At 56.0% G+C, this 12,881-nt stretch overlaps 1 protein-coding gene and 1 long non-coding RNA gene across 2 annotated transcripts in view; one reads left to right on the top strand and one right to left on the bottom strand.

Annotated features, from left to right (window-relative positions):
• LOC133261185 (uncharacterized) overlaps positions 1-10,478 on the bottom strand; it is a 34,232-nt gene extending 23,754 nt beyond the window's left edge. The window contains exon 1 of the long non-coding RNA XR_009741042.1: positions 9,417-10,478. This is a non-coding gene — a long non-coding RNA (uncharacterized LOC133261185). The remainder of the gene's footprint in view (positions 1-9,416) is intronic.
• EN1 (engrailed homeobox 1) lies at positions 6,784-12,708 on the top strand. The gene is made up of 2 exons (XM_061439701.1): positions 6,784-8,516; positions 11,611-12,708. The coding sequence occupies exons 1-2, from the start codon at positions 7,631-7,633 to the stop codon at positions 11,925-11,927; spliced, it is 1,203 nt and encodes a 400-aa protein (XP_061295685.1). The 5' UTR covers positions 6,784-7,630; the 3' UTR covers positions 11,928-12,708.
• Positions 12,709-12,881: the final 173 nt, after the last annotated feature.

Here is a 12,881-nt window from a genome sequence, read left to right as displayed (position 1 = left end):
ACCCCCACTCCTCGTCCCTCCCCGAAAGGCAGCAGGAACCTTAAGGCCTCCAGTGGGACAGAAGAGAGGAGGGACTGTGTCTCCCGCTCGCCTCCCATTGCTTTCCCAACCCCAAGAGATGCTTCCTCTTCCACCGCACAGACGGTCTGGGGAGAGAATATACCTTATTTGAAGGTGAATTGAATGGAGTTGGCAGACCCAGGGAAGGAGACCACTGTCCCTTGTGCTCTCATTTGGCACTTAGGCCTCGGGACAAAACTCAGATGTCCAAGGTTCCCAATACCAGCGGCAGCCTGATCTAGTTCCTTCCCGCTCTGAGTCTCAGTTGCCTCATCTGTGGAGTGGGCTTATAGACTATTCTCTCCCTGAGGCCCTGTGATGTTAACCTGGCCACATGTTGCCACTCTTTCCCCCAGTGAGGACTTAGGGTTTGGGGATTTCGTAGGTAGGTTAATCAGGATTTATCAACTGCTTCCTTTGCCTTTGCCTAGTTCAATGACGGGGGTGAGGGAGTGGTGATGGCATGGGAGGTGAGCAGTGGGTTTGGGGTTAGAGCCCTCTGGCCCTTGCTCTATCACACACCTCACTTCGAGCCTCAGTGGGAGGGAGTTGCTCTCAGGTTCGCAGCTGGCACACAAAGGCACCCCCGGAGACCTACACACGGACAGGCACAAGCACAGCCAGGGCACAGAGCCCATGCAAACACTTACACTTACATACCCGGACACAGCGCAACCACGCGAGGGTTACAGGAGCGCAGAAATGCACACAATCCTTTCGTGCAGTTGGCACACACGTACACACGCACTCACCTGGAGTCTCTCACACACATAGTCACGTAAAAACACTCAGGCGCCCGGCTGCACCGTCGCCCCCCAGCTCTGGTTTCTGCAGGAGCAGGGGGAGAGGGAAGGTGGCCCCGAAGGCCGAGACCTGGCAGTGACCCCTCCTCCGCACCTCACCGGCACAAGATCCAGTCTGAGCGAGGAGGTGGGGGGGGGGGGGTCGGGAGGTGGGGGAGGGCACCCGGCTTCTCTCCCCTCTTTCCCTCTCTTCTCCCCGGCTCGGTGGACTTCCTTTCCCCACCTGCCCCCCTTGCGGACCAAACTTTTCCCTCTCTCACCTCCCCGCCAGCTGCCAGCAGCGCGGATCTCATGTTGGAAGCCGGAGTTTCCCCGCACCCTCCCCGGGAAGGGGGTCGGGGAGGTTGCACCCCAGTGGATGAAACGGGGGCGCGGCCTGGCTCGTGCCCGGGGGCCGGTGGGGAGAGCGGCGAGAAGGCGCTGGCCGGGAGCCCGAGCGCCGAGAGCCTAGTGCGCCGACTTCTGCTTGCTTTCCCCGGGCCAGCGGCAGAAGAGCCGTGGGACCAGTGTTTAGCCCTGTAGGAGTAAAGGGAAGAAGGATGACTGCTGGGGCGAGCCGGAGACCGCGGTTTTGGAGCCGTATGGGCATGCAAAGGACTCGGATGTCGTATGTGTATTTTTTTTTTCTTGAGTTATTCTTTTTTTGTTCCCAACTTTGGAGTTGGGTCTGACCTCCCGGGGAGCATGGACTGAGCCGAGGGGGGGCAGCAGAACCCGGAAGCCGCCCTGGCCCCACCTTGTGCGCACTCTCACATCCGTACCCACCGGTGTGCACACGCTCGAGGCCAGTCAGTGTGGACCCCGACCCGCGCCGAGCCGCATGGAGGCGGGAGCCGCCACTCGGACAGGTGGGGACCTGAGTGGGCAGCAGGCCCCCTCGGCCTGGGGTCGCCAAGCTCTGAGAACCTTCTGGGCAGGAGGAGGGAGTGAGAGAGGGCGAAAAGCAAAATAAAGGAGTGAAGAAAATTCGAGCGTAGCCGCTGAATTTACTCTGGGCTTTCTTTTTAGGCGGGGGTGGTGGTGTAGGGGGCTGTGAGGATGAACATTAGGGTTTCGGTTCTGGGGTTTGGGTGGAATTCTTTGTAAGGAGAAAGGCGGGATGCCTGATTAAAGTGAAGAAAAATATATAGAGAAGGATATATAATCGCCTTGCTTTCGGAAGCCCTGAGCTCTAAAATCCCCAGCTCCCGGGTGGCGGGGGGTTGGGGCGTGTGGTACAGCTTAAGGGCGGTTTGGGGATACAGAGGAGAAGGTAAAGGCTCCTTTCCGTAATCTGTGCCAAGGGGCCTTGCATCTCTCTCCCCAAGTCCTTGATCCAGCCCTAAGTCGACAAGTCAGCCCGCCCGAAGCGACGGTCTGGTGTCTGCACTCCGGTGTCCGGGAATCAGGCGCCGACAGCGTCCGCAATTTTCGGGAATCGCCAGAGATGTTTCCCTTATTTCCCATAGTCAAGCAGAGAAAGGGCTTCATTTTCTCTGCTTGCCCAGCTTTAAAGGGGATAAAAGCACCCCGAAACCAAAACTGTTTCTAGAACAAAAAGTCCGTGCTGTGAACGGCCTCTCCCTCTCATAAAAGGGAGAAAACCCTGAGGGAAGGCAGGATGATGGGTGCATAAATTCAAATATTGAAATCCTCAAAGGTGACCACCTCCAACAGCGGGCTTTTGGGGGGCTTTTTAGGAACCTGGACATTTGTGGGTATACTTCTTGCACACAGAAATAAAGAAATATCCCCTGCCCACCTCCAGTCTTCTAGGGTCTCTATAAACAAAGCAGCTGCCCCAATTTCTAGAGTCAACAGAGCATTTTATTTCTATGGTTTGCTTCCCACATATCCCCATCTCAGCTTTATCCCTTCCCCTGCTTCCCCAAGTCCTGCTTCAAACTTTGGGTACAATCGCTTAGGATCCCTAACCAATACCCATTGAATCCCCCTGCACCCACTCACCCCCTACATTATTATCGCTTCCAAATGAAGACCAAAACTCCCAAGCGCTAATTGAATTAGTCTATTGAAAGGACTGTCAGGTACAATGACGTGGCTCGAGGCCCCACATTTCCCAAGGTCTATAGGCTTTGGGGACCTGCGATGTATAGTCTGACCTTCCGGCTCATAATAATACCGAGGCACTTGTAGCAGAAATCTCCTCGCATTCACTCCCAACAAAACCGCTGGTCACCCAGTCCCCGTAGGAAGGCTGTGCGCTATTGTGTTGCGACAACTCATTCATGTCCCGCGCCACAAGGCCCCACCACCATCTGATCTACACTCGAAATGCGATTACCACCGTGTGCATGCAACACGCTCATACTCTCGGCCCAACGCATGCACGCCTGGCCAGGCTGCAAGGTTTGCTTTCACAATTCTCCCCCTCACACCCATCCACGAAAGACAGGTGGAAGCAGGCAGGACCATGACATTTGTCTCTGCCTAAACGAAATCTAAAGTTCTGTGGAAATGCGGGATGGTGGAAGACTTCTCCTTTCTAAACAGTGTACACCAAAACCTTCACCAAATACATTTCACTGTACCCAGCTGGTGGGGCAGACTCAGGTGTACACACTGATGTGTACATTCGCTAGCCTCCAGCCATGCACACAAATACAGAGACATACAAACAAAGCTTTTATGGACTCATTTCTGTCTCTGGTTCTCAGATGCACAAGCGCAATAGACACAAATATAGGCTCATTCCCCCATAGCCATGGGCCACTCTCCAAATCCATAAGTGGTTTTTGCAAGACTGGAAAACAAGGGCACAGTATCCCAGCCTCTACTACTCATCAGTTCCTACTTATGGTCCCCAAACTTTTCTAGCTTCCCCCAAACACACAAACACTTCCCCTCTGGCCAGGTGCCTTTTGCTTAGTGGCAGGCCCTGGTTAGTTAGCTTCAGTGGAGGAAGTCTGGGAGCGGGAGAGAGGCAGGAGGGTTGAGAGGGGTCCCTGTCTTGCTTACCCCACCCTCCACCATTGAAAGCTTCTTTCGGCTCCCTTCACCCTTCAATGAAGTGAGGAAAGAAATGCTCCTTTTGGCATTAAAAATCCTTTTCTTTCTCATCATTCTCCACTTCTATGTGGGCTGGCAGAACTCGGGGACAGTCAATTTATTGCAGAGATATAGCTATGTCAGTGGCCTTCTGTGAGCCCTCTAGCCCCATCGGAGCGGCACAGCTCAGAACTAAACTTCCACATCTTTGGCCCTGGAGCAGAGGGCATTTGAAGAAAAGGATTCAATTGGATTTGCGAAAATTCTCCCAACCTGCTTCCTGACAGACCACCTCTTCCTGGACATCTATCAAGTTGGTAGAAATTCTCAAAGGCACAAACCAGTACCCCTTAAAAGACTGCCACAAAAGTGCACTCACACCTGCACACACATTGCTCCACAAACACTTAACCCCTCTACCTACAGGCTTTTACATACAACTCACCCTGCCCGTATTTCCTCACCCACATGTCCATTCTTGGGCACCCTCCGAGTCCTCTGGACCCTCACACACCCACCTGGTTCAACATTTGCTCACTGTGACACCCTACTATTAGGCTTGCCAGGACACCAACCCGCTAACACAAAGTTCCCAATAATGTGTTCATTTTCAGGAATAAGAGAGGAGGGCGCGGGCCCTAGTAGGGGTCTCGGAGAGCAAGTGGCTCTGGATGCGGAGCGTCGGCGGAGGCCTGGCCTGGGGGAGGATGCTGTTGTGGGGGGGGGCGCAAACCAGCGCGAGGAGCACCGCCTAATCCAGCCGGAGCTCGTGGGCCGCGGGTGCATTTATCATCCCATTACTGTAACAAATCCGGGCTCCACTACATGAAAGGTAAAATGAATTACCGACGTTAAGCCGTCAATAAAGTCATTTCTGTAAATGGTGTCTCCAAAGGGCCGCCGCATTATTCAGCTGGCTTTATCAGCTGGCTGGAAATTACGTGGAGGAGCCGGGCCGCGCGGCGCGCGGGGCCGCTCACTTTGATTAAGCGTCTTGCCAGCGCGATGTGACAGAGCTTTTGACCAGGGTTTTATTCACAAGCCTGTGATGAACGCCAAGCTGATCAGGCGGAATGAAGAGTAATTAAAACCTATAAATTATCTTCCGCAGCCCTTCTCGAGGCGTCTCCTGCAGGCGAGATAAGGCGTCGAGACCCTATTTACGGCGCTGAAAGGGACCGCGGCGCACAAAAGCTACGCGGCTAAATAGGATATTGATAGTGTCCTAATTAGAATTTAATTAAGTACCCACGCTCGCTTGCGGGATAAAGATTTCAATTTTGCGAACTTAAATATAAATAAAATCCCACCCCCATTTCGGGGAGAATGGGTGGGGCACCGGGAGATTTCGGGGAGCCCTTGGGTACAGAACTGAGGAGGACCCGGGAGACCCTCAGGTGGATTTGGGGGACGACTTGGGAGGTTTGAGGAGATCACGTCGGGCCTGGTTTAGCGCAGCGCTTCGGGAAAGTGGTTCTCGCCGCCCCGGAACCGCCGGGAAAGTCCACCTAGGAATTCCGAAAACCCCCGAGCATCGGAAGACCCTCGGCTGACCTAGAGATGCAGCTAGCAATACCAACTCCCGCTCTCCACTAGCCCCTTGTGAGAAACTTCGGTTAGTGCGGGGGTTACGGTTATTGTGATTTTCGTTTTATTCTCTTACTAACCCTCTGTGACTTTTCTGAGCACAGGGAGATTATTTTGAATGCTTCCGTTAGACAACATCCTCAAAAAGATCCTTTCTCCGTCGCCCCAGTTAAGGATGGCGGTCCCGGCTAGATGCTCGCTGGAGCTCCGTGATAACACCCTCTGGGAGGCCTCAGTTGCCTGAGTTTTTCTACGCGTCACCATATAGTCGGATCCCGGCCCTCCAAAAAGGCTTGGTAGGCAAACCAAACCCCGCCGATGTTCAGCGCTTCACCTTCCCCTACCCTGTCCCTGGCAGTGGAAAAACTTCGGGGTGCCTCGACAAGGAAACAGCGAAAAAGAGCCCAGCGACTGGAGACAGATCTCCATGAGCGTGGGAGCGGCTGGAGCCCCTGCAGTTCCTCCCTCCCCCCCAAAACCTGATAAGAAAATTCAGGGCTACAGTGAGAGGCCTTCAAGGACTGGGGTACAATCCCAGGAAAATCTGGGCTACTGGGGGAAATTCGCTGTCCAGCTGGCTAGGGCAAATACCGAGAGTGCAGTACTTTTATCCGCTAGATTTCACTTCGCGTGGAAATCGAAAACGGAGGTTTCCCTGAGCTCAAAAGCCAGGGCCTCGCGGGTATCCGCACCCTGACTTACTTGGCTCAGGACAACTATAAGATGCCCGGACCGCTCGACTCTGGCGGCCAGGAAAGGACTCTCTCGCGCCCTCTGGACCTGGCTTAATGGCGGCAGGACAGCTCCTACGGGTTGTCAAAGGTCCCGCCAGGGACGGGCATGGGTACGGAAACCCCGGGAAGGGCACGCAGTGCAGCCGGCCAACATGCACTACAAACCTACAGACCTAGCTAGGCGCAGCTGGCCTCTGGCGTTTGCTACTTGTGAAAAATAAACCGCTCCACTGAAAGTAGCCAAATCTAGGTCTGTTTCACATCTCCGACCATCCTCGGTTCACCTCTCCCCACCCCACTCCCCCCACTCCCCAAATACACACCATAGACACACAGACTCCGACAGTGATAGCACTCTTTCACCCTTAATGACAAGCAAGAAAAAGCTAGAGCGAGAAAATAAAAGGCTGTTTCTTAGGCATGGGGGTTGCCAAAAGAGCCGATGCCCCTGCCTCCTGATCCTGCGCCTGCACGGACGCACCCATAATCCTGCATTTCTCCAACAAGTTGTTTATGGAGTTGTCTATTTGCGTACACCCCTCAATCCACCCCTTCTCGGTCTCCTTTGCCCCTTCCTCCGTCCTGGCCTGAAAGAGGGGGAGGGGCTCGGGTGCGGGTAGGGGAGGGAGGGCCGGACACACGGGGCCCGCGCCGCGGCTCCCCCTCTCCGCCTGCGGCCGCCGCCCCCGGATTATTTATCCGCAAAGTCCCGCGCGCGCCTATTGGGCCGAGGCCCGGGTGTCAGCGCGAGTCCTGGCTCGCCATTGGCCCCGCACACGTGCGGCCCTGACTCACGTGCTTCCGGTTTGAAGGCAAAAAGTGTGCCTGGGTGATTTTTTTTTTAAGCGAGAGAGTTTGAGCAAAGATCCGAGCTGTCAGAGATTTGAAAAAAAAAAAAAAAAAAGCAGCCCCGGCGCTGGCGGAGACGCGCTCTCCCTGCAAAAAAAGCAAAGGCGATTAAAGGCGCTGCCAGCCTCGCGCTCTGGGCACAGCTGAGCGTGACACTCGGGGAAGTCAAACCCCTCACTACTGCCTAGGAAAATGGCTAGACTTTAAAGACTATTTTTGTTTTTTTATCTTTAAGAAAAAAAAAATTCTTGGAGATTTTTTTCTTTCTTTTTCCTTTCCTGTTTTTTTTTTTTTTCTCTTTTTACCGTGGCTTACTCCCCATTTAAAACAAATTGATTCTGGTTGCAGAAAGAAAAAAGAAATAGCCAAGTGTCTCCATATCTGGATATCTACAAATTAGAGAGAGACAGCGAGATCTGCTCGATAAGAGCGAGAGATCCAGGCCAGGCGCCTGGGCTTTTTTTTTCTGCACCCGCCCCGTGCCTTCGCTGGGGCTTTGCCGGCCTCCTTCCTCCGCGCACCCCCACGGGCCGCTGGCAAAGTGGGGTGGGGAGCGAGGCGGGGGGGGCGGGGGCCGGCGCGGCGGCCGAGGCGGCGGGGCGGCCGAGCATGGAAGAACAGCAGCCGGAACCTAAAAGTCAGCGCGACTCGGGCCTCGGCGCGGCGGCGGCGGTGGCGGCGGCCCCCGGCAGCCTCACCCTGAGTCTCAGTCCCGGCGCAAGCGGCAGCAGCGGCAGCGATGGAGACAGCGTGCCGGTGTCCCCGCAGCCCGCGCCCCCCTCGCCGCCCGCGGCGCCCTGCCTGCCGCCCCTGGCCCACCACCCGCATCTCCCCCCGCACCCCCCGCCCCCGCCGCCGCCGCCGCCGCCGCAGCATCTCGCGGCGCCTGCTCACCAGCCGCAGCCCGCGGCCCAGCTGCACCGCACCACCAACTTTTTCATCGACAACATCCTGAGGCCGGACTTCGGCTGCAAAAAGGAGCAGCCGCCGCCGCAGCTCCTGGTGGCGGCGGCTGCGGCGGCCGGAGGAGGCACAGGCGGAGGCCGGGTCGAGCGTGACAGAGGCCAGACCGGCTCAGGTAGAGACCCCGTCCACCCGCTGGGAACGAGGGCGCCGGGCGCCGCCTCACTCCTGTGCACCGCGGACGGGAACTGTGGCCCACCCGACGGCTCCCCGCCAGCCACCGCCGGCGGGGCGGGCGCGTCCAAAGCTGGGAACCCAGCGGCGGCGGCGGCTGCGGCAGCAGCAGCGGCCGTGGCGGCGGCGGCGGCGGCGGCAGCAGCAGCGGCCAAGCCTTCGGACAGCGGCGGTGGCAGTGGAGGCGGCGTGGGGAGTCCAGGTGCGCAGGGTGCTAAGTACCCGGAGCACAGCAACCCGGCCATACTGCTAATGGGCTCAGCCAACGGCGGGCCCGTTGTCAAAACTGACTCGCAGCAACCCCTCGTGTGGCCCGCCTGGGTCTACTGCACGCGCTACTCCGATCGCCCGTCCTCCGGTGAGTACCCAGCCCTAGGCTTAGCGGTAAGCCCGGCAGACGCCGGTAGAACTCTCAGCCGCCGGGCTGGGGAGAGCGTGCGTGCCGGATCCCGAGGGTTCTCTTTTCTCATGCCTGCTCTCTCCTTTTCACCTTCGATTCCAGTCACTACCGAGTGTTATACCCAGTTTTGTGCTCCTGGGCTCTGCGACTACCGCCCGGGAGGTTATGGCTCAGGGTACAGGGAGTGGGATCCTTCAATTTTGAACTCCGAGCCCTTCTCGCCTTCTTTGTGTTTTACCTTTATTATTCTTAGTAAAGACTCAATCAGTCTTCGCTTTTTCTTCCAGGGAAAGGGGTTTTTAGAATCAGCGGGAAGGTGGGCCTAGCGATCTGGGTCTGAAATCCTGCGGAGGCCGAAACTGAGCAAGGCTTTGATTAGAGAAATTATCTTCGCTTTGTGTCCTTGCAGACATAAACACCGTATCGATATTTTTTGCAGAGAGATCATTTGCATAGAGATAGATGTAAGGAGACACAGGAAGAAAGAGAAACGTGTCTGATCGCTGTCCTTCTTCTGCAAGCCGGGTAGCCAAAAGGGCCTGACCCGCCTGGGTAGAATCCAGGGAAAGGCGGTTTCGGAAACAGTGGGTGCCGAGAGCCCCTGGCTCCCGATTCTCTGGAACTGACAGATAAACGGGGGAGAGGACAGAAGATACCTTAGGCTCAGGCCAGAGACCTGGGCCGAGGGCATAAGAGCCAGCCCCCACCTCAGCTTCTCCGTGGCCCGCCTGGCACATCCTCCCGGGCCCTGCCCCTTCCTTTTTTCACTCCTTCCTTCCGTACATCTGCCCGTTAGCAAATTTCTGCTAGCCATAGGCCCGTTTTTCTCAATTTTCCTTTGGCCCTTTCCCCACATACCTCTTTGAGCTTGGAGAACCCCAGGCCGAGAGGTACTCAGGGACAGCCACGAGGCCCCTGGTGAGGAGTCTGTGGTCTGCCCGCCTCCGGGGACCGCAGCTCCCAGGAGGCTGATGGGCGCCTCGAGGAGGGCGGCAGGGGTTCTGGCCTACGATTGGGGTTCCGCGCCCCGGTCTGGCAGGAGGCCGGGCTGGCGTCGCGGTGCGGCGCTCCACTCCGACTGGTCTCTGACTTCCCACCGCTGCTCCGCTGCTGGCCGGGCGCGGATCGATGAGCGCTATCAGCCCCCGCCATCTCGAGCCCCGTTATTGACACATCGGGCTCCCTGAACCTCCGAAAAGCTGCTTTGATTGACTCGCCTGATGGATAGAGTGATTGAGCTGTCAGGCTGTGCGGCTCAGGCTGGCCAGGAGGCTACGATTTTATTACAAGTGTTCATGCCTCTGCAACGGCACCCATACACACAGTAACAACAACAACAGCAACAAAACAACTGCCACAACGCTCTAACAACCTAAGAGATGCCCATCTCACAATGGGGCCTTTCTGAGGTTGCACACATTTCCTGGGCCACTTCTGCTCAACCAGCTAATTACTAACCTAAACCAAGGCCTTCCTGGCCCCTCACCCCGCCTCCCAGTGCTTTCTTCATCGGGCTCAGGAGTGGGGCTTGTCTTTGTTCTTGGCTGCTTTCCTACTCACAAGCCTGGGGAGGCAGGGTGCTGGTTTCTAATCCTGCAGGGGCAGTTCAGGGAGAGGAACCTCAACCCAGTCTTGAGTTGCGGTGGTCGGCCAGGCCTGTACTCTTTTGTCACAGGACAGCTGGTGACCCCTGGAGCTGGTCTGCCCCAGAGGCCAGCTGCCTGGTTTACCCCTCTGTCACTAGGTTTCGAGATGCCGGTGCAGACCCTACTTTCCAGACAGTTTTAGAGGTTAACAGGCCAGACAGGGACTTCACTCAGCTCAGGAAGCTCCCATAACCATGACAGGGCCCAGCAAATAAATGCTAGAGACGACTTGCGTGTGGAGGCCTCTTTTTCCTCCTCTCTTCAGGGCTGGGCTTCATAGCCAGCCCTCTTCCCAGACTATTTTTGAGGGACCCTTCACTTTCCTAGGAAGGTTTCCTGTGGCCTCTTCCTATAACCATCTTAGGGCATAGCACAGATTTTTGTCCGGATTGTCCCACCCTTTCTGTCCCTCTGCCCCTGTTTTGCTTCTGGATGTGGGGAGCGGGATGCAGTTTTCTTGCAGATCACCATAGGTGGGCAGAAAAGACAGCTCTGACTTGCTTTTGTTGTTCAGTTTTCAACCCTGAGATTGCAGCTTCTGTATCCGAAGGACTAGGGAGAGAGACCTGCCTGTGCCACTGGGTGTAGGATGGGGAGGGTCCTCTCTTTCTTACTGGTACCATCCAAGGGACAAAGCAGAGACCCCAGGGGCCTGGGCATGTGGATAAGGCATACAACTGGGGGAAGGCCTCTTCTCCCCTTTACAGGAAGCAGGTGGACAGTGTCTTCCTGGGACTCCATAAGGGGCTTCGTTTTAGGCCAGAGGGAAAGAAGAGCAGGTAGAGAGAACAGATGCTGAATGTTTTGGAGCTAGGCAAGCCTCTCACATCGCCCTCCTTATCCCCTTGTTTTCTGGAGTCCGTAGCTACAAGCAGATGTGGTCTTATTGTAGGTGTGTGGGTGTAGATGCGCTTCTTAAGGAGGGGGAGAAAAATAGTTCGCAGGCTGGCAATTCCCGCAGGGCAGTCCTATCCCAGTCTTCATGACTCCACTGTTGAGCCTCTTTTTATGCCAAGTCTGTGAAGACAGCAGGCTCCTGACCTCCAACTCTGGGTTGGGCCTGATAGGGCTCCAAATATCTTTCCATCTTAGACTCTATGATTTAAACCTATCACGGCTGGGTCTGTTCTGAATTGAGGTGTGAGGTGCATACACAACTTCGGCAGGCCAGTTTTCCCCTGTGACCCTTCTGGCATCCCAGAGGATTCCCAGAGGGGAACCCAGCGACCCCAGTAGCCAGCAGATTGATCTAGGGGCTCGTGGGCGGGAGGAGCTGCACGGCCTCTGCTATCGCCCCAGAAGCCCGGGGCGAGATGCTCCAGCTCCGCTCCGCAATTCTCACGCAATTCTTCCTCTGCCCTCTCCCCCCTGCCCTCTGTCCCTTGTCCCCACCTCCGATGCTGCAGGTCCCCGCACCAGGAAGCTGAAGAAGAAGAAGAACGAGAAGGAGGACAAGCGGCCGAGAACGGCGTTCACGGCCGAGCAGCTGCAGAGACTCAAGGCGGAATTCCAGGCGAACCGCTACATCACTGAGCAGCGGCGGCAGACGCTGGCCCAGGAGCTCAGCCTCAACGAGTCCCAGATCAAGATCTGGTTCCAGAACAAGCGCGCCAAGATCAAGAAAGCCACGGGCATCAAGAACGGCCTGGCGCTGCACCTCATGGCGCAGGGACTATACAACCATTCAACCACCACGGTCCAGGACAAAGACGAGAGCGAGTAGCCGCCGCCGGCAGAGGCCGCGCGGTCCGGCCGCCGCACCCGCGCCCCCTCCTGGCACCGCGGCCGCCCCAGTGTGGGCCCCACGCCCCGGGGAGAAAGAATCAGCGTAAAGGAGGAAGGGAGCAACAGGGAAAAGAGAGAAAAAGAGGTTCCCAGAATGGAGAGTCACATTGGAACCAGACATTTTTTTTCAAAAGGGAGAAAGACTCAGACAGGTGCTATCGAAAAATAAGATCAGTTCTCTCTTCACAGTATAAGGGACGAAAACTACGAACTCTTAAAGCTCTATCTAGCCAAACCGCTTACAACCTTGTATATATTTAATTTCAGGTAAGGAAAAGAATTATGTGTAGCGATCTCTATTTGCTGGACTTTTTATTAATCTCCTTTATTATTATTGTTATAATTATTATAATTATTATAATTATTTTATCCCCCGCCTCCGCCTCGCTGCCCCTGGCCCAGTTTCGTTTTCTTTTGAATGTTATTGCTTCTCCGGTGCCTCCCGTCCCGCATCGCTGGCCCTCCGTTTCTCTGGGACTTTTCTTTGTGTGCGTGAGAGTGTGTTTCCTTGCGTGTCTGCCCTTCGCCTCTCCCCCTCCCCCATCTCCCCAGCCCCTTCTGTCCGTCTGTCTGTCCTGTCCCCGACCCTTTCGTTTTCCGGAGACTTGTTGAGAAATACGACCCCACAGACTGCGAGACTGAACCGCCGCTACAAGCCAAAGATTTTATTATGTTCAGAAACCTGTAGTCTGAAATAAAGTGTACACTGTGCTCACGAGCGCCTGACGGCCCTCCTCTTTGCGGGCTGGGGAAGGGCGAAGACGCAGGGCGGCCCTGCGCAAAGCGGGTACACACCGAGCGCGGAGCCCCGAGGCTCCGCCAGGCCTTAAGATCCATCACCGCACAACGAATACAGGGTACAAGGAGGGCGCGGTGATAGGGATGGCTCGGA

This window comes from Bos javanicus, chromosome 2 (genome assembly GCF_032452875.1).
Source record: "Bos javanicus breed banteng chromosome 2, ARS-OSU_banteng_1.0, whole genome shotgun sequence".
In the NCBI taxonomy this organism is placed as follows: Eukaryota; Metazoa; Chordata; class Mammalia; order Artiodactyla; family Bovidae; genus Bos; species Bos javanicus.
This window is presented reverse-complemented; position numbering and strand designations above follow the sequence as displayed.